At 35.6% G+C, this 21,257-nt stretch overlaps 1 protein-coding gene across 4 annotated transcripts in view; it reads right to left on the reverse strand.

The window, feature by feature from the left end:
• Positions 1–21,257, reverse strand: part of CENPC (centromere protein C) — an 88,939-nt gene that overhangs the window by 11,152 nt on the left and 56,530 nt on the right. For 3 of the 4 annotated variants that reach the window (XM_061191422.1, XM_061191420.1, XM_061191423.1), the window contains exons 11-13: positions 16,855–16,998; positions 15,635–15,717; positions 8,443–8,502 (exon numbers count right to left, since the gene is read on the reverse strand). In XM_061191422.1, the coding sequence (XP_061047405.1) occupies positions 8,443–8,502; positions 15,635–15,717; positions 16,855–16,998 (287 nt within the window). The remainder of the gene's footprint in view (positions 1–8,442; positions 8,503–15,634; positions 15,718–16,854; positions 16,999–21,257) is intronic. The other variant, XM_061191421.1, reaches the window with a different exon arrangement.

Here is a 21,257-nt window from a genome sequence, read left to right on the forward strand (position 1 = left end):
CACTTTTAACCCTAAATTTCAATTCACCTAATATTAACAATACACTACTATTTTCTTTCTGTTTATATTAGCCTACTTAATTCTTTGATAATCTTCTATTTTAAAACCTGTTTTAAGTGTTTCTTATAAACACATAGGTAAGTTTGTATTGTTTAACCAAATCTGATAGTCTCTATCTTACTAGAGGAATTCAATCCATTCACACTTATTTAGTATAACAAGTAATATACATCTATTTATTTCTTCCATTTTACTTTATATTTACAGGTTATTTTACATCAGTGATTCTTTTTTTCCCTCATTCTCACTGGTTTAGTCAGAATACCATTTCTTCCCCCACACCCCAAACCTTGGTCATTTCAAAGTTTACTGTGCTTTTTCACTCTAATATTGGTTACCTTCCCATTCCTGACACTCAACAGTCATACTCATTTCTCCATCATTATATTAAAAACTATATCCCCTACCAAGATGTTATCTTCTTTTTCTCATTTAGTAAAATGAAACTTTTAGACTACTTTTATTACCCCTCTTCCACTCCTACTCTCCTCCCCACCACACCAAGTTTTGTTAAGATAGTGTGGATTTCAAGCTTTCATTGCAAAAATCCTTACTTAGTACTCATAAATCCCCAATCATATTAGCACTAAGTAGTAGACACATCCTAAGGTGTGAGCAATGAGACACACCTTTATATAATCCCCTTCCCTAGGATACATGTGGAACCTATGACACACTCAACAGAATATGGCAAAAGCAATGGGAAGTCACTTCTGTGATTACATCATGATTATACATATAAGACACTATCTAGCAGGAGGAGAGAAAAATTCTTCCTTGCTCACTTTGGAGAAGCAAGCTGCCATACTGTGAAGGGTCTACGAAAAGGGTCATGTGACAAGGAACTGCAGGTGACCCTTAGAAGTCAAGAGTAGTGGCCCATGGCTCACAGCCACCAAGAAAACATGTACCTCAGTCCTACAATTCCAAGGAACTGAATTCTGCTAACAACTACATGAGCTTGTGGTGGTTAACAGGACCTAGAGCCTCAGGTAAGACCATGGCCCAGGCTGAGACTTTCAACTGCAGCCTGTGAAACCCTTGAACAGAGGATCCAGCTAATTTGTGCCTGAGCTCCTGACCCACGGAAACCAAGGGATAATAATGTGTGTTGTCTAAACAACTAAATTTGTAGTAATCTGGTACACAGCAACAGAAAACAAATATACATTGTTTAAATTTAACCATATATATTGAGAATCATTCCTCAGCACTGTTTCCTCTCTTTGAACTCAGTTCTGACTTATATGATACTTGGTTAGATTACCTTTACATGGATATTTTAGATGATGCTAAACTTAATCTTGCATTATCTGCAAAATAAATTCAGTTATCAGAAAGAAAGATATCTTGGCTAGTTAAAACAAAGGATTTTAATACATTTCTTTTTTTTTTTTTACCATCTTTATTGGAGCATAACTGCTTTACAAGGTTGTGTTAGTACCTACTGTATAACAAGGTGAATTAGATATATGTATACATATATCCCCATATCCCCTCCCACTTGCGCCTCCCTCTCACCCTCCCTATCCCACCCATCAAGGTGGTCACAAAGCACTGAGCTGATCTCGCTGTGCTATGCAGCTGCTTCCCACTAGCTATCTAGTTTACATTTCGTAGTGTATATATGTCAATGTTACTCTCTCACTTCGTCCCAGCTTACCCTTCTCCCTCCCCGTGTCCTCAAGTCCATTCTCTACGTCTGCGTCAATATTCCTGTCCTGCCCCTAGGTTCATCAGAATCATTTTTTTTTTAGATTCAATATATGTGTGTTAGCATACGGTATTTGTTTTTCTCTTTCTGACTTACTTCATTCTGTATGACAGACTCTAAGTCCATCCACCTCACTACAAATAACTCAATTTCATTTCTTTTTATGACTGAGTAATATTCCATTGTTATATATATATATATGCCACATCTTCTTTATCCGTTCATCTCTTGATGGACACTTAGGTTGCTTCCATATCCTGGCTATTGTAAATAGTGCAGCAATGAACACTGTGGTACATGACTCTTTTTGAATTGTGGTTTTCTCAGGTATGTGACCAGTAGTGGGATTGCTGGGTCATATGGTAGTTCTATTTTTAGTTTTTTAAGGAACCTCCATTCTGTTCACAATAGTGGCTGTATCAATTTACACTCCCACCAACAGTGCAAGAGGGTTCCCTTTTCTCCACACCCTCTCCAGCATTTTATGTTTGTAGATTTTGTGATGATGGCCATTCTGACTGGTGTGAGGTGATATCTCATTGTAGTTTTGATTTGCATTTCTCTAATGATTAGTGATGTTGGGCATCTTTCCACGTGTTTGTTGGCAATCTTATTTGGAGAAATATCCATTTAGGTCTTCTGCCCATTTTTGGACTGGGTTTTTTGTTGATATTGAGCTGCATGAGCTGCTTGTATATTTTGGAGATTAATCCTTTGTCAGTTGCTTTGTTTGCAAATATTTTCTCCCATTCTTAGGATTGTCTTTTCGTCTGGTTTATGGTTTCCTTTGCTGTGCAAAAGCTTTTAAGTTTCATTAGGTCCAATTGTTTATTTTTGTTTTCATTCCCTTTACTCTAGGAGGTGGGTCAAAAAGGATCTTGCTGTGATTTTTGTCATGGAATGTTCTGCCTATGTTTTCCTCTAAGAGTTTTACAGTGTCTGGCCTTACATTTAGGCCTGTAATCCATTTTGAGTTTATTTTTGTGTATGGTGTTAGGGAGTGTTCTAATATCATTCTTTTACATGTAGCTGTCCAGTTTTCCCAGCACCACTTATTGAAGAGGCTGTCTTTTCTCCACTGTATATTCTTGCCTCCTTTATCAAAGATAAGGTGACCATATGTGCATGGTTTTATCTCTGGGCTTTCTATCCTGTTCTATTGATCTATATTTCTGTTTTTGTGCCAGTACCATACTGCCTTGATTACTGTACCTTTGTAGTGCAGTCTGAAGTCCGGGATCCTGATTCCTCCAGCTCCGTTTTTCTTTCTCAAGATTGCTTTGGCTATTCGGGGTCTTTTGTGTTTCCATACAAATTGTGAAATATTTTGTTCTGGTTCTGTGAAAAATGCCATTGGTAGTTTCACAGGGATTGCACTGAATCTGTAGATTGCTTTGGGTAGTATAGTCATTTTCACAATGTTGATTCTTCCGACCCAAGAACATCATATATCTCTCCATCTGTTTGTATCATCTTTAATTTCTTTCATTAGTGTCTTATATTTTTCTGCATACAGGTCTTTTGTATCCTTAGGTAGGTTTATTCCTAGGTATTTTATTCTTTTTGTTGCAATGGTAAATTGGAGTGTTTCCTTAACTTCTCTTTCAGATTTTTCATCATCAGTGTTTAGGAAAACAGGAGATTTCTGTGCATTAATTTTGTATCTTGCTACTCTACCAAATTCATTGATTAGCTCTAGTAGTTTTCTGGTAGCATCTTTAGGATTCTCTATGTATAGTATCATATCATCTGCAAACAGTGACAGTTTTACTACTTCTTTTCTGCTTTGGATTCCTTTTCTTTCTTTTTCTTCTCTGATGGCTGTGGCTAAAGCTTACAAAACTATGTTGAATAACAGTGGTGAGACTGGGCAACCTTGTCTTGTTCCTGATCTTAGAGGACATGTTTTCAGTTTTTCACCATTGAGAATGATGTTGGCTGTGGATTTGTCATATATAGCTTTTATTATGTTGAGGTAGGTTCCCTCTATGCCTACTTTCTGGAGAGTTTTTGCATAAATGGGTGTTTAATTTTGTCAAAAGCTTTTTCTTCATCTATTGAGATGATCACATGCTTTTTATCATTCAGTTTGTTAATATGGCGTATCACATTGATTGATTTGTGTATACTGAAGAATCCTTGCATTCCTGGGGTAAACCCCACTTGATCACGGTGTATGATCCTTTTAATGTGCTGTTGGATTCTGTTTGCTAGTATTTTGTTGAGGATTTTTGCATCTATGTTCATCAGAGATATTGGCCTGTAGTTTCCTTTTTTTGTGACATCTTTGGTTTTGGCATCAGGGTGATGGTAGCTTCGTAGAATGAGTTTGGGAGTATTCCTCCCTCTGCTATATTTTGGAAGAGTTTGAGAAGGATGGGTGTTAGCTCTTATATAAATGATTGATATAATTTGCCTGTGAATCCATTTGGTCCTGGGCTGTTTATTGGAAGACTGTTAATCACAGTTTCAATTTCAGTGCTTGTGATTGGTCTGTTTATATTTTCTATTTCTTCCTGGTTCAGTTTTGGAAGGTTGTACTTTTCTAAGAATGTGTCCATTTCTTCCAGGTTGTCCATTTTATTGGCATAGAGTTGCTTGTAGTAATCTCTCATGATCCTTTGTATTTCTGCAGTGTCAGTTGTTACTTCTCCTTTTTCATTCCTAATTCTGTTGATTTGAGTCTTCTCCCTTTTTTCTTCGTAAGTCTGGCTAATGGTTTATCAATTTTGTTTACCTTCTCAAAGAACCAGCTTTTAGTTTTATTGATCTTTGCTATCGTTTCCTTCATTTCTTTTTCACTTATTTCTGATCTTTATCAATTCTTTCCTTCTGCTAACTTTGGGTTTTTTTGTCCTTCTTTCTCTAATTGCTTTAGGTGTAAGGTTAGGTTGTTTATTTGAGATTTTTCTTGTTTCTTGAGGTAGGATTGTATTGCTATAAACTTCCCTCGTAGAACTGCTTTTACTGCATCCCACAGGTTTTGGGTCGTCGTGTTTCCATTGTCATTTGTTTCTTGGTATTTTTTGATTTCCTCTTTGATTTCTTCAGTGACCTCTTGGTTATTTAGCATATTGTTTAGCCTCCATGTGTTTGTATATTTTACAGTTTTTTTCCTGTAAATGATATCTAGTCTCACAGCCTTGTGATGAGAAAAGATACTTGATACAATTTCAATTTTCTTAAATTTACCAAGGCTTGATTTGTGACCCAACATATGGTCTATCCTGGAGAATGTTCCATGAGCACTTGAGAAGAAAGTGTATTCTGTTGTTTTTGGATGGAATGTCCTATAAATATCAATTAAGTCCATCTTGTTTATTGTGTCATTTAAAGCTTGTTTCCTTATTTATTTTCATTTTGGATGGTCTGTCCATTGGTGAAAGTGGGGTGTTAAAGTCCCCTACTATGATTGTGTTACTGCTGATTTCCCCTTTTATGGCTGTTAGCATTTGCCTTATGTATTGAGGAGCTCCTATGTTGGGTGCATATATAGTTACAACTGTTTTATCTTCTTCTTGGATTGATGGCTTGATCATTCTGTAGTGTCCTTCTTTGTCTCCTGTAATAGTCTTTATTTTGAAGTCTATTTTGTTTGATATGAGAATTGCTACTCCAGCTTTCTTTTGATTTCCATTTGCATGGAATATCTTTTTCCATCCCCTCACTTTGTCTGTATGTGTCCATAGGTCTGAAGTGGGTCTCTTGTAGACAGCATATATATGGGTATTGTTTTTGTATCCATTCAGCCAGTCTGTCTTTTGGTGGGAGCATTTAATCCATTTACATTTAAGGTAATTATCGATATGTATGTTCCTATTCCCATTTTCTTAATTGTTGTGGGTTTGTTTTTGTAGGTCTTTTCCTTCTCTTGTGTTTCCTGCCTAGAGAAGTTCCTTTAGCATTTGTTGTAAAGCTGGTTTGGTGGTGCTGAATTCTCATAACTTTTGCTTAGCTGTAAAGGTTTTAATTTCTCCATCGAATCTGAATTAGATCCTTGCTGGGTAGAGTAATCTTGGTTGTAGGTTTTTCCTTTTCATCACTTTAAATATGTCCTGCCACTCCCTTCTGGCTTGCAGAGTTTCTGCTGAAAGATCAGCTGTTAACTTTATGGGGATTCCCTTGTATGTTATTTGCTGCTTCTCCCTTGCTGCTTTTAATACTTTTTCTTTGTATTTAATTTTTGAGAGTTTGATTAATATGTGTCTTGGTGTGTTTCTCTTTGGGTTTATCCTGTATGGTACTCTCTGTGCTTCCTGGACTTGATTGACTATTTCCTTTCCCATGTTAGGGAAGTTTACAACTATAGTCTCTTCAAATATTTTCTCAGTCCCTTTCTTTTTCTCTTCTTCTTCTGGGACCCCTATAATTTGAATGTTGGTGTGTTTAATGTTGTCCCAGAGATCTCTGAGACTGTCCTCAATTCTTTTCATTCTTTTTTCTTTATTATGCTCCCTGACAGTTATTTCCACCATTTTATCTTCTAGCTCACTTGTCTGTTTTTCTGTCTCAGTTATTCTGCTACTGATTCCTTCTACAGTATTTTTAATTTCAGTAATTGTGTTGTTCGTCACTGTTTGTTTGCTCTTTAGTTCTTCTAGATCCTTGTTAAATGTTTCTTGTATTTTCTCCATTCTGTTTCCAAGATTTAAATCATCTTTACTATCATTACTCTGAATTCTTTTTCAGGTAGACTGCCTATTTCCTCTTCATTTGTTTGGTTTGGTGGGTTTTTACCTTGCTCCTACATCTGTAACATATTTTTTTGTGGTTTTTTTTTTTTGATGGTTGGGGCTGTATTCCTGTCTTACTGGTTGTTTGGCCTGAGACATCCAGCATTGGAGTTTGCAGGCAGTTGGATAGAGCCAGGTCTTGGTGCTGAGATGAGAACCTCCGGGATGCCTCACTCCAACTGATATTCTGTGGGGGCTGAGGTTCTCTCTTAGTCCAGCAATTTTGACTCGCAGCTCCCAACACAGGAGCTCGGGCACGACCTCTGGCCTGATGACCAAGATCCCACAAGCTTCCTGGTGCATAAAAAAAAAAAGAAAGAAAGAAAGAAAAAAGGAGCAGTACAATATCAAAGAATAAAAAACAAAATAAATTAGAAAGATAAAAAATATATCAGGAAAAATAAAGCTATAATCGAAACAACCAGTCGCTGGGGGTTCATCCTGTCCCCTTAGGTGTCCGTGGTCCCCCACCGGTGCCTGGTAGGTGCCCTAGTTGTGAGGAGACATGAATTCCACATGCTCCTAGTATGCCATCTTGACCATGCCCGCCTCTGTAATACATTTCTGAAAGTAGGCTATATATATTATTTTATTCTTCCAGAGTTACATACATGAGTTGTGGTAGTCAGGTTTTGTTTTTGTTTTTTTTTTTTTCTCTTTTATATGTAACTTTTCTGTCTGGAAGCTTTCCTCTATCCTTGAAATTCAGGAATTTTATTCACTTATGTCTAGAGATGTATCTTTTTCATTAATTCTCTCTGGCAGTTGGTAAACTTTCTCAAATTGCAGATCAAGCCTATCTTTACTCCAGGGAAGTTTTAACTAGTACTTTCTTTAACTGTTTTCATTCCTCCATCTGTTTCTTTTTTCTGGAAATCCTGTTATTTGCATGTTTTATCTGCTGTCTCCATGTTATTTCCACTGTGTATTTTTTTCTTCGTTTCCAACTTTTTTTATATTTCTGTTCTGATGAATTTCTTCAATGTCAATACCAGCTACTAATTCAGCTCTCAAGAGAAAATATCTTTACTTTCAGTTCATGTACTGACTTTTTAAACTGAAAAATTATGCTTTAGCAACCAGAAAGCCTTCTATGATATAACTAGATCTGACAGTACTCATATTTCCTTCATTGTTAAAATTGTTATCCATCTACTACAACGGTTCTAGCACACCAGAAGCTGCCTACTGTTGCTAGGCATAATTCTTGATTTTCCTCTCTTGGGTTGCTGGAGCCCCTGCTCAGGGACACTTTTATTTCTCTTTGCCTACTCTGACTCTAGGCATATTCCACTCCAAGACAAGCATTAAGCACCAAGAAGTATAGCAGTCTCTCTTCACATGGGTCTACAAAATACTGACAAGATGTGAGGTTTTGGTTGAAGCAATTAGAAAAAGCTTCATTCCTACAGGTTCTCTTCAGGTACAAGTGTAGAAGCCTCAAGTATAGGGAGAGAAATAAAAAGCCACTCCAGTTCCACAAAGGTGAGAGGTCCCATGAATCCTGACCGGCAAACATCTCTTTGAAAACCATAGTTTTAATCCTCATGTGAGCCTCTCCGTGGGTTCCTTAGCTCCCAGCTTACTTATCCTAGTTACTGCTTTGTTTAGGTGTGAACTGGAAAAAACGGGAGAAGTTGTCAGGGATGCCATCTACCTAGCAGTTACATTTTATAGAATTCTCCACCCTAGCTTCTTAGCTTATCAGCTCCCTACTATAGAGCAATGAGTGAGAGGATTACAGGCTTCATAAATGGACAATAAAGAAACTCAGTGGCCTGTGATGATTTACCATGAAATTCATGAAAACTAAATAGAAGTTTTACTTTCTCTAACAATTAATCCAAATATTTTCCCCCTGCCTGAAAAAAATTAAGTTATATTTAGAAATAAAGGTTTTATAATATGAAAATATTAAGAGAAAAGTAATCTTACCTAATTTGTGATGCACCTTGTTCTCTGGTGTTGAGTTAGACCTTTTTACTCTTGAATCATCTGCAAATTGCAGAAGCAATATCATGAGCAATGGCCGCTAATTTCATGTTGAGTTAAAGTGTGTTACTCGGTCAACTTCAGTATAAATATTTTAAAATAAAATTCAACCTGACAATACATTTTTTTTTCTTAGAAAATAATAGTTCTTTACTTAGATGCATACTTTTTTTTTTTAATAACATCTTTATTGGAGTATAATTGCTTTACAATGTTGTGTTAGTTTCTGCTATATAACAAAGTGAGTCAGCTATATGCATACATATATCCCCATATCCCCTCCCTCTTGTGTCTGCCTCCCACCCTCCTTATCCCACCCATCTAGGTGGTCGCAAAGCACTGAGCTGATCTCCCTGTGCTATGCAGCTGCTTCCCACTAGCTATCTATTTTACATTTCGTAGTATATATATGTCAATGTTACTCTCTCATTTCATCCCAGCTTACCCTTCTCCCTCCCTATGACCTCAAGTCCATTCTCTACGTCCGTGTCTTTATTCCTGTCCTGCCCCTAGGTTTATCAGAACCTTTTTTTTAGATTCAATGTATATGTGTTAGCATACGGTATTTGTGTCTCTCTTTCTGACTTACTTCACTCTGTAGGACAGACTCTAGGTCCATCCACCTCACCACAAATAACTCAGTTTCGTTTCTTTTTATGGCTGAGTAATATTCCATTGTATACATGTGCCACATCTTCTTTATCCATTCATGTCAACCTGACAATACATTTTATTACTCCCTTTGCTTTTCACTGCTGAGAAATGAAGGCTAGTGAAAAACAGTATAATATGTCTCTAGATTTTGCTACAGTGAGTATAACTGAAGACGATAACAATTACAAGTAAGAAAAAACAAACAGGTTTTCTATTGCTTGTGAACTTTAAGTGAAATAAGCCACTGGTGGATAAAAATGCAAGGTGTGATAATGAATAATTACTGTGCTAATAATGTAATCTATGATTCTTAAAGTTGTAAATAGTGCAACTGTACTGAATTTACTTAGCAGTGTGACAATTAGGTCAAGAGTTCTCAACTTTAGTGTGATAAATAGCATCTAAACATAGCAACCATCAATTCTTTCCCTTCCTATGCACAAACGCTGTTCTTTATCAAGAGGCAAAGTTTAATTGCCTTCTCCTTGAATCACCACTGGCCTTAGTGAGTTGCTTGACTAATGGAATGCGCAGAAATGACATTCTGGGACTTTGAAAGCTAATTCCTCAGAAGACATGCAGGTGCCACCTGGATCTCTTGGAACTTCAGTCTGAGGAAAGACAGCCATCATTATGAAGACTGATTACCCCAAGACTGCCATGCTGTGAGGAAACCCAAGATAACCAAGTGGAAAGGCCACGTGGAGGAAAAGAGATGCCTGGCCAGCCCCCAATTACTTCAGCCACCCTGGCAGGGTACCAAATATATGAGTAAATAAGTCACCGTGGATTTCCAGTCCAGCTGATATTTCAAAAGACTCCAGCCCCAGCGGCTTGCATCTAACTATAAATGCATGAGAAAGCCAAAATGAGAACTGCCCAGCTAATAAGCTAAGTCAACCCACAGAACCATAAGAGATAAATCAACTGTTGTATTAAGCCACTAAGTTTGGGATGGTAAGTTATGCAGCAATATGAAACTAGAACACTTAATATCCATGAACCACCTTAGATTTTTGATACAATTTTGTGTGTAATATATATTTCCTGAAAAGCAAGTCTAAGTTTTCATTACATTCTCAGCTAAAGAGTAGAAGATTTCTTTTTTGGGATCATGAAAGTATTCTAAAGTTTACTGTGGTGATAATTATAAACTACTGAATTATGTACTATAAATGGGTTAATCTTATGGTATGTGAAGTACATCCCAATAAAGCTATTCCAAAAAAAACAAAAAAAATACAATTTCCCTTGTACTTCCCACTGTAACAAGTAGAGGGCTGGTCGTTCTTGGAAATTTTCCTATAGCAGTGGGCTCTGGAGGCAACTGTTGGAGCCGAGAGAAGGAACAAAGCAAATGAGTAAATATACTGAGGATAATGGGAGCCAGTCTTCTCACTATCCTTGAGAAAGGGTTTATTAAAATGGAAAAGGGAAAGTCGAACATGTTGGACTGGAGTTGGAGGTACCGATGTGAACTCATGGTTTCTAAATACAGACACAACTCAGAGATATTGAGAGTTTGGTTCCAGACCACTGCAATAAAACAAATTTGGCAATAAAGTGAGTCACATGAATATTTTTGTTTCCCAATACATATAAAAGTTATGTTTACACTATAGTCTATTAAGTGTGCAAAAGCATTATGCCTAAAAATCAATGTATCTTAAATACTTTATTGCTAAAAAATGTTACATATCATCTGTGCCTTCTGCAAGTTGTAATTTTTTTTTTACAATAGTAACAAAGATCACTGATCACAGATTACCATAATATAATAATAATGAAATATTGTGTGAATTACCAAAATGTGACACAGAGATACTAAGTGAGCAAATGCCATTGGAAAATGGTGCCAAGTGACTTGTTTGATCAGGGCTGCCTGCCACAAAACTTCAATTTGTAAAAAATGCAAAATCTGTGACACACATTAAAGCAAAGAGCAATAAAGCAAGGGATGCCTGAATAAATACAGAAAGAAGATACAGATGCTTGTGTATGTACAGTGCACATATATATGTATGTGTGTGTTTATCTATTTCCTATCTCAGCCCACTGAGAGAACCTAAAAGCAGTGATATCCCAGTAACAATGAGTACACCAAGCACCCGGATCTAAGTTTCTAAATGTCATCCCTCCACTAGATTCCTTTGGAGAAATAACTGATTCCAGAGTAGAGGCAGGGGAAGAAGCCTAGAACATCTTCTGCCAAAAAATAAGACAGTATTCAAAAAATGACAGAAACATGACAAAAGGTCTCAGGAACCAGTTGAAAGGATGTCTCCTCCTGGCCAAATCTGGCACAATTTGAGTACCAGAATAAATGATAAAGATTATAACCCAGTGAATAAAATAGGAACCCAGTAGTAGTCCATAATAATATAAATAAATGAATAATGAATAAATAAATGGGGAAGGAGTAAGTAAAACTATTTCTTATAGAATGCCAACTAATTAATAGAGAAGAAATTAGGGAAATAGAAAATAGTAATTTGGTACCACCATTAGTGGATTCAGGTGGGAATATTCAAAAGATGCTAATATTGGTGCAGAGGTTTGAAAAGGAACAAGTTATTAAAATAGGATATCGTTCCACAAAATACTTATCAATTACCAAAGAGAAAAACCCTGAGTGGAGAAACCTGGCAGACAATAACTTGAACAGGTGATGAAGATTAAAATCACTAGTAGAGGGGCTTCCCTGGTGACGCAGTGGTTAAGAATCCACCTGCCAATGCAGGGGACACTGGTTCGAGCCCTGGTCTGGGAAGATCCCACATGCCGCGGGGCAACTAAGCCCGTGTGCCACAGCTACTGAAGCCCGCACACCTAGAGCCCATGCTCTGAAACAAGAGAAGCCACCGCAATGAGAAGCCTGCACACCGCAATGAAGAGTAGCTTCCACTCGCTGCAACTAGAGAAAGCTAGCACGCAGCAACAAAGACCCAACACAGCCAAAAATAAATAAATAAAATAAATTTATTTTAAAATTAAATAAATAAAATCACTAGTAGAAGATGAGTCAGCACTGTGTGCCTCCTAATGTGATGCACAAAGAACACAGCATCATTTCTGTAGTATTTCTGTCAAATATGCATGGCTCGCATCTGATCATGAGGAAATATTAGAGACACCCAGGTTGAAGGTCATTCTAAAGAATGAAAAGCTTGTACTCTTTAAAAAAGTGTCAAGGTCAGGAAAGTTAGAAGAAGACTAAAGAACTATTCCTTACTGAAGGAAACTGAAGGGACATGACACCCAAACACAATCCATGATCCTAGATTGGATCCTGAACCAGAGAGAAAAAGGAACACTGATGGAACTGCTGGTGAAATCTGCATGGAGTCAGTGAAGGAAGACTAGTGTTATATTAATGCTGATTTCCTGACGTGGATGAAGAGTGATTATGTTCTTGTCTTGCATCATGTCTGCACATACTCACACATGATAATATGTATGCGACTTCCACTCGAACAGTCCAAAAAAAAGACTAACAAACATGTATAAACATTTATGTAGAGACGGCAGGGAGGGAAATGAAACAAATATTGTAAAATGTTGACAATTATGGAAACTGGATGAAGGGGATATGGTATTTGAGTAAATTTAAAATTATTTCCCAGAAAAGTATAAAACAAAACAAAGCAAAACACAGAGACAACTCCAGAATTTCAAAGACTAACAAAGCCTAATAAGCATGAAAATGGAAGAAACAGGTTATTTACAAAGGAAAAAAGAAGTAAGGCTGGCTTACAATATCTACTCATAAGCATTAGCTATCATGAGATAAAAGAGCAATAGCCAAATAGTTTTAAGGAAAAAAAGATTGTGACTCAAAAGACTTTTACTATTTGACTAGTTGTTCATTGTGATAAAAAAGAAAGTTCCTGAGTCCTTGCTAGCGTATGTGAGACTATCTACCAACTTTACAAAGAAGTAACAAAGCATATCTGTTAAACATTTATTAAAGGAAAAAAATACTGACAGAGCAAGTCAAAAATAAAAATTCAATCTTGCTGTTTGAAGCCACTCTGCTTTAGTTTGGTAAAAAAAGGTTAAGTAAAAGGAAGAAAAGGAATATAAGAAACAACAACAAACTGAACGAAAGCAGGGAGTCACAATGTTAATATTAGACAAAAAAAGACTACAAAGTAAAAGCGTTGTAACATGATCAAGAAGGTAAATTTGACCAAAACAGGTACATTCCATATGCAAACTTACATGCTCAGTAAGAGCGCTGAAATGTACATAGTAAAGACTGCAGGAAATAGGAGAGACAGACCACTGCAAAGCAAACACTTTACTTCAACTCTCGCAGTCCTTAACAGACCTCACAAACGATAAGGATACAAAGGATAAGAATAATATGAAACACAGAATGTCCAAATCTAAGATTCTGTTCTTTTCCCCCAAATCTGCCCTTCTCTAGTAGTCTCCAAATCAAGAAATGACAACGCCATTCTTCCAGGTGCTCAGGCCAAAAACTTTAAAGTCCATTATCCTTGACACCTCACTTTCTTTTACACCTTACATCCCATCCATCAGGAAATCATGTTGACTCTACCAACAAAAAACCACAAAATCCTACTACTGCTCTCCACCTTCCGCTGCTAACCCCCTAGTCCAAGCTACCACCTCACAAAGGGATTACTAATGTCTCGCCAACTGGTCTCCCTGCTTCCAACCTTACACCTGCCCCCTTCAAACTTACCAGTCCACCCCTAATGTGTATTCTACAGCAGCCGCAATGATTCTGTTTATAGGTTAGTCATGTCTCTCCTCTGCTCAAAATCCTCCAATGGCTTTCCATCTCTCTCAGTAAAGCCCGAAATCCTTATAGCAGCCTTTAACATCCTATATGATCTTTCATTCTTGTTAGCTCTGTGACATCATCTCCTACTACCCTCTCCCTCTCTTCCTCAACTCCAGCCTTCCCAGCCTCCTTGGTGTTTCTTGATCAAAACCTTTGCCCTTATCTTCCCTCTGCATGAGGCACTATTTCCCCATACAGCTGCATGATTTGATTTCTCACCTCTCTCATATCTTTGCTCAAATTATCACTTCTTCAGTAAGACCTTTTCTGCCCATCTACCTAAAAATGTAACTCCCATTTCCCACTCTAAAAATTCCTGCTTTATTTTTCTACTCTCAACATCCAACATACCACAAGTTTTGATATCTTTTTCCCTTAGAAGAATGCACAGTAAGTATTCCATAATATTCCATAAATATTTAAGAATTTCATAAATATTCAAAGTATATTAAAAATACATACCCACTTACATTAACAAAATGAGTGTATATATATTTTTAATCCATATCTCTACACAAAAAGTAATATTCTCTTTTTCAAGCATCCATGGAAGAATTATAAAATTCTTCCATGAATTTTATGTGTTCTAAGCATACTCTAGAACACAAAGAAAATTCAAAGAATTAATAATACAGGGCAAAGTTATCAAGAACAATGAAATGAAACTATAAATTATTAACAAAAGAACAAAACAAAACACAACTTCTTAGGATAACAGCCAACAGTGCATAACTAACATATACCGGGTATTAAAACTAAGCAAAGAATGTGTATTCATCTTTGTATCAATCTATGCAATTAGAATCGATATCGCCAGTTTACAAATAAGGAAGTTGAAGCTAAGAACACTGAAATTTCTTACTCAAGATAACATAGCTAATAAGTGGTAAAGCTAGATTCAATCCCAGGTTCCTGACTCTGGAGACCAAACTCTTGACTAATGTACTCTTTTAAATAACACCTGGGTCAAAGAAAAATCACCAATATAATTCAGAGTGTACAACAATAAGAACACTCTATTGGAAAAAAAAAACTTTAATTTTAAACTAAAACTATACTCCAGAAAATTCAGCTTTTTCTTTACCAAATAAAAAGCAGAAAAATAAATATAAAAAGCATTCCACTTAGAGGAGAAAAATAATAAAGTAAATCTAAACACAAGGGGAAGAAACTATTTAAATGGAAAAAGAATTAGTGAATTAGGAAAGAAAAAAACAGTATAAGAGATTATATTTCAAGCACATTCTTCAGGGACATAAAAAATTATAAAACTCTCTATTAAGAGGCATTTTAAAAACTTCAACACTTAGCTTCAGTAATCATCAATATATGTCTAATCTTGCTTCATTTATACCCTTATCAGCTTTAAAATACTGCAGTATGTGTCTTAAGTGCCAATTATATTATTATGCCCTACTTCAAAGAAAGGACGGTCATTCATCTCTCTCATTCTTTCTCCCTCTCTCTCTTCTCCCTCCCTCCCTCTCTCACCCAGGTATAAGGTCTTAGAAATCTCTAACCATAAAGTAAGGCTCTTAAGGGTAGGTACTCAATACATATTTGCCACAGAAATGTCACTGGTGATAATTTAAATAAAACATAGCACACCTTACTCCACATGCATAACACTATAAAAAGCAAGACAGTAGAAAATAAATCATAACTTACTCGAACTTTCCTGAACTTCATTATCATCCACATCTGAATTACTCATTTCAGACGTTAAATAATTCTTGAGCCTAGAAGGTCCACTTAAGAAAAAAAGATAAACCACAAAATTTGTGCATTTATATCTAATATATCTACCTTAATGTTCATTTTTATCCTAAAACTGCCAAAAGTTTTTTTCTTACAAAATATTAATAGTATACTTATTTGCTGCATAAAACAAAAAATCTACAATTTAATCCCACATTTGACTTGTCAAACATGATAATACTGAATTTTATAACCTTTTAAACTAACTCATGAATCAGAGTTACAAATTTAAGTCAACTCAAATATCACTCTTTGATAAAAATCAAATCATAAGAAATAAAATTAGAAATAAATCAGCTTATCTTAATTTTTTTTTAAACTACAGGCAAAAACAAGCAATTTAAAATATAGTTCAGAAATTGTTCAGAGATGATTCAGTTTATACCAGTCCTAGATCCTCTTCCTCCTATTATGAGCCCAAGACAGGCCTAGTGGTCACACACTCCCAAAGAGTAAAGAAATCCTAGCCATCCCTTCAAAGTCTGAGAATCTGCTATAATTTACCATTCCTTCATTTTGAAAAAGGGTGTATGACTTCAGATATTATGAGACTAGGTTAATTTGGTTTGCTCACTGAGTATGCTCTCTTTAAACTTATATCCACAAATTCTTAGATGATGCCCCTTTCAAAAGGTACAGGCTAATTCTAACTCCCCTCTTCTGAGTGTGGTATGGACTTAGTGACTTGTTTCTAGTGAACAGAATAAAGTGGAATACTTCAAAGACTATGTCATCAAAAGACACTATGGCCTCCATCATAGTCACACTTTCTCTTGGATCACCTGCTTTGTGGGAAGCCAGCTAGCTACCATACTGAATACCCCTATGGGGAGAGCAACATGACAAGAAACTGTGGCCTCCAGCTACCTTATAAGTGGATCCTCCAAGTTCTAGTCAAGCCTTCAAAGGACTGCAAACCAGATAGATATCTTGACTGCTATACCTCATGAGATTCCCTGAGCCAGAACTAGCCAGCTAATTCTCTCCCAGATTTCTACCCACAGAAACTGTGAAATAATGTTTGCAAGGCACTAACAAAATTAAAATTAAGCTTTGAGAGTAATTTGTTACACGGCAATTGGTAACAAATACAGTGAGTAAATCCTATTATCCTTAGAACACATGCATACCTTCCTTCCAAAACTGAAGTCCCAGGCTCTCTAGAATCCAAGTTTGACTCTGCTGGTGTCTTGCATGTATATCCACTGATCTGAGACTTTTGATGAACATTCTGTACAGCCATACTATCTTGATTCTTTGAGCTTCCTGTACCTCTATGAAAATGAAAAGTTTTTAATTGTTTACATTTCTTCAAAAAATATTTCTTCTAGAAACATTACATAAGGTGGGTAGACAATATAACATTGGCTATAACAAATATCAGATAACCTTGTTCAGGTCCTAATAAAACTTACAACTAGTCCAGGAAGGAAATTTGACTTTAGAACCTACCAAGAGTTCTAATTTGAAAAATTCTGATAAAAGAAATGGTACAGACCTGGCCTAACTAAGATAGACATGATGATAGGAGGGCACTGGGAGACATTACCTACAGGCAGCTTATGATGTATACTACACAGTTAAATCTATCACAGTTTTTGTTGAAAATCCACAAACAACTGAAATTGTTTTATATGATACCTCTACTCAGCCTACTAAGGAACAGCAGAGTGCTCAGAGGGACCTAGGCTCATCTCTATGGTAGCTGCCAGCTAACTAGCTTACCCCAAATATATGCAAACAAGATACATTATTCCTAGACTGCATAATTCTCTCTCCACTCTCACATCTTACAAGTCCTATGTTTTAATTTGTTTCTTGACTCAGTCTACCAGCCTATTCTTATCATTTGTGAAAAAAAAATGTTATGTTTGCAACATAACTAAAGAGCATCCAAACTTCTAAGTATTCTTTGATAGTTTATTTCTGGAGTTTCTAGTCTCCCTCTAGGTCCTACCATCAGAGTCAAAAGAAAAAAAAAAGGATTATTAGAGAATATTATAAACAACTGTATGCCAACAAATTAGATAACCTAGATGGAATGGACAAATTCCTAGAACACACAAATTACCAAAACTGATTCAAGAGAAAAATAAACAATTTCAAAAGACTTATAACGAGAATAAATCAGTAATCAAAAAACTACCCAGAAAGAAAAGCCCAGGCCCAGATGGTTTCACCACTGAATTCTACCGTCATTCAAAGACTTAATATGGATGCTTCACAAACTCTTCCAAAAAAGAAAAGAGCACTTCCCAACTCATTTTATGAAGTCAGTGTTACCCTGATAACAAAACTAGACAAAGACATCACGAGAAAACTACAGCCAAAAAAAAAAACCCAAAACAAAACAAAAAACCCTCAAAAAAAACTAGCAACATTTTATCAACAACAACAAAAATGTATCACATGATCACCTCAATAGATGCAAAAAAAAAAAAAAAAGCATTTGACAAAACACATCTTTTCACTACAAAAACACTCAACAAACTAGGAATAAAAAGGAACTTTCTCAACCTGATAAAAGGACATCTATGAAAAACCCACAGCTAATAACATACTGAATGGTGAAAGACTCAATGCTTTCCCCCTAAAATTAAGAACAAGACAAGGAAGTCTGCTGTTGTCACTTCTACTTAGCATAGTACTAAAGATTTCAGCCAGGGCAATAGTGTAAGAAAAAGAAAGAAAAAGCATCCAGATTGGAAAGGGAGAAATAAAACTATTACTATTCACAAATGACATGATCTTGTACTTAGAAAGTCCTACAAATACATGAGTTCAACAAGATTGCAGGATAAAGATCAAAATACAAAGATCAATTGTATGTCTATACATTTGCAATGATCAATCGAAAAATAAAATTTAAAAAGCAATTCCATTCACAACAGCATCAAAAGGGATACTTAGGAATGAACTTAACAAAAGAAGTGTAAAACATATTCTGAAAATACTGTTGAGAGAAATTAAAGATCTAAATAATAGGACAAACACCCCTGTTCATGGATCAATAGACACTGTTAAGATGGAAATATTCCTCAAACCAATAGATTCAACGCAATCCATTTCAGAATTCTAACTGACAGCTTTGCAGAAATTGACATACTGATTCTAAAACTTATATGGAATTGCAAGGGACTTAGAATAGCCAAAATATTCCTGAAAAAGAAAAATCACACTTCCTGACTTCAAAACTTACCTCTAAGCAATGGTAATCAAGACAGTGTGGTTCTAGAACAACAACTGATATATAGACAACAGAATAAAACTGAGAATCCAGAAATAAGCCTATACATCTATGGTCAGCTGATTTTCAAAAATGGTGCTAAGACCATTCAACAAACAGTTATGGGAAAACTGGATAGTCACATGCAAAAGAATGAAGTTGGACTTTTCACAGCATATACAAAAATTAACTCAAAATGGATCAAAGAATTAAATTTAAGAGCTAAAACTACAAAACTCTTAGGAAAAAAACATAGGAGTAAATCTTCATGAACTTGGATTGGGCAAAGGATTCTCAGATATGACACCAAAAGTACAAGCAACAATGGACAAAACAGATCAATGGGACTTTATCAAAATTAAAAACTTTTGTGCTTCAAAGGACACCATCAAGAAAGTGAGACAATCCAAAGAATGAGAGAGAAGATTATCAAATATCATTTATTTGATGGGACTTGTATCTAGAATATATTAAAACCTCATACAATTCAATTAAAGGAAAAGACAATCCCAAAAAAATCAGGCAAAGGATCTGAGTAAATCTTTCTCTAAAGATTGGCAAATGGCCAATAAGCACATGAAAAGATGCTCAACATCATTAGTCTTCAAAGAAATGAAAATAAAAACCACAATGAGATGCCATTTCATACCAACTAGGATGGCTAGAATCAAAAAATCAGATAATAACAAATGTTAGCAAGGATGTGGAGACACTGGAAGCCTTAAACACTGCTGGTAGGAATATAAAATGGTGCAGATGCTTTGGAAAACAGTCTTGCAGCTCCTCAAAGGATTAATGTAAAGTTACCATATGACTCAGCAATTCCATTTGTACACAAATGTTTATACCAGCATTATTCATAATAGCCAAAAGGTAGAAACAACCCAAATGTCCGGCAATGGATGAATGATAAACAAAACATAATGTAACAGAATGAAATAGCACTCAATCATAAAAAGGGATGAATTACTGATACATGGTACAACATGGATAAAACTTGAAAATACACAAACTGAAAGAAGTCAATGCAAAAAACCTCGTACTATATGATTTCACTCATATGAAAGTCCAGGATAGAGAAATCTGTAGACAGAAAGTAGGTTAGTGGTTCCTTAGAGTTGCTGTGGAGGGGAACAGGGAGATGATAGCTAAAGGACCCTAATGATGAAAATGTTCTAAAACTGACTATTTTGACGGTTTGCACTATCTGTGAATACAATAAAAACCAATGAATTCTACACGTCATGAGTGAACTGTATATAAGTTATACCTCAATAAAGCTGTTAAAAAATCTAATGTAGTAAACTTCTGTTCCAAATGGCTTATAGAAATAATATAAAAATTAAGTGCTTATACAAATTTAAAATGAGAGAAATTCAAAGATTTCTAGAGGGTAATTGCTTCTTATACTTTAAATGCACTAGCTCTTTAAGATTTTTTTTTTTTTTCTAAACGCTTTAAGAGGGGAATAAGGGTGTTAGCTTGTAGTTTAATTAATGACCATGGTTACTAGGTTATAAGAAGCAAAAAATATCACTTTAGACAAGTTAAAATTTTAATATCTGTTACTTGTATAAAGCAGAAGTTCATGTAATATTTTTTTCCACGTAATATTTCTAATCAGGAAGACTCCTTAGACAAATTAGACATATTCATATTTTAATGTAACAATGTCTCTTTTTTTTGCCTTTCCTAAATACAGAACAATAATACTGTTAACATGCTTTTTAAATCTAAATTATCTTTGAGGTTTCCATGAGAGCCACTGAGTAACCACAAACATTTATCTTCCCACCTTATGGCAAGTAGAATACCAAAATAATTACATATTTGATCTTTTATTTATAGTAAGTAGCTTAATGACTATACAGGTTAACTAAACTAATGTCTCAAAGATCTTCCTTTCTATGAATCCAGATACCCAACAGGTTTTCTTAAGCAGATACTATAGCAACTATCAACTTTGAATATTTCTCATTAGACTAACTCCTTCTCACTGTGCATAAGATAAGATTTGTTTTAGGGGTACTAGCTCAAATTCAGAAACTCAACATAAAAACTCAATTTTTATACCTTAGTATTTCTCTCAACCTATAGCTAAGGCTTATCTGCTTTGTTTAATAAAACAGTGATTTATTATTATTAATACATTCAAGTAAAAACAGTTGGACTAGTAAAAGACCTACATATCCAATGACACACTATTTATTTAACCTAAGTGTACCTTCCTCATATGTAAAAATAGAGCTAACACCTGTCCTATCGACCTCTTAAGATTCTTAATGAAAACCAAATGATATTAAGGAA

The sequence above is a fragment of the Eubalaena glacialis genome, chromosome 5, assembly GCF_028564815.1.
Source record: "Eubalaena glacialis isolate mEubGla1 chromosome 5, mEubGla1.1.hap2.+ XY, whole genome shotgun sequence".
NCBI lineage: Eukaryota > Metazoa > Chordata > Mammalia > Artiodactyla > Balaenidae > Eubalaena > Eubalaena glacialis.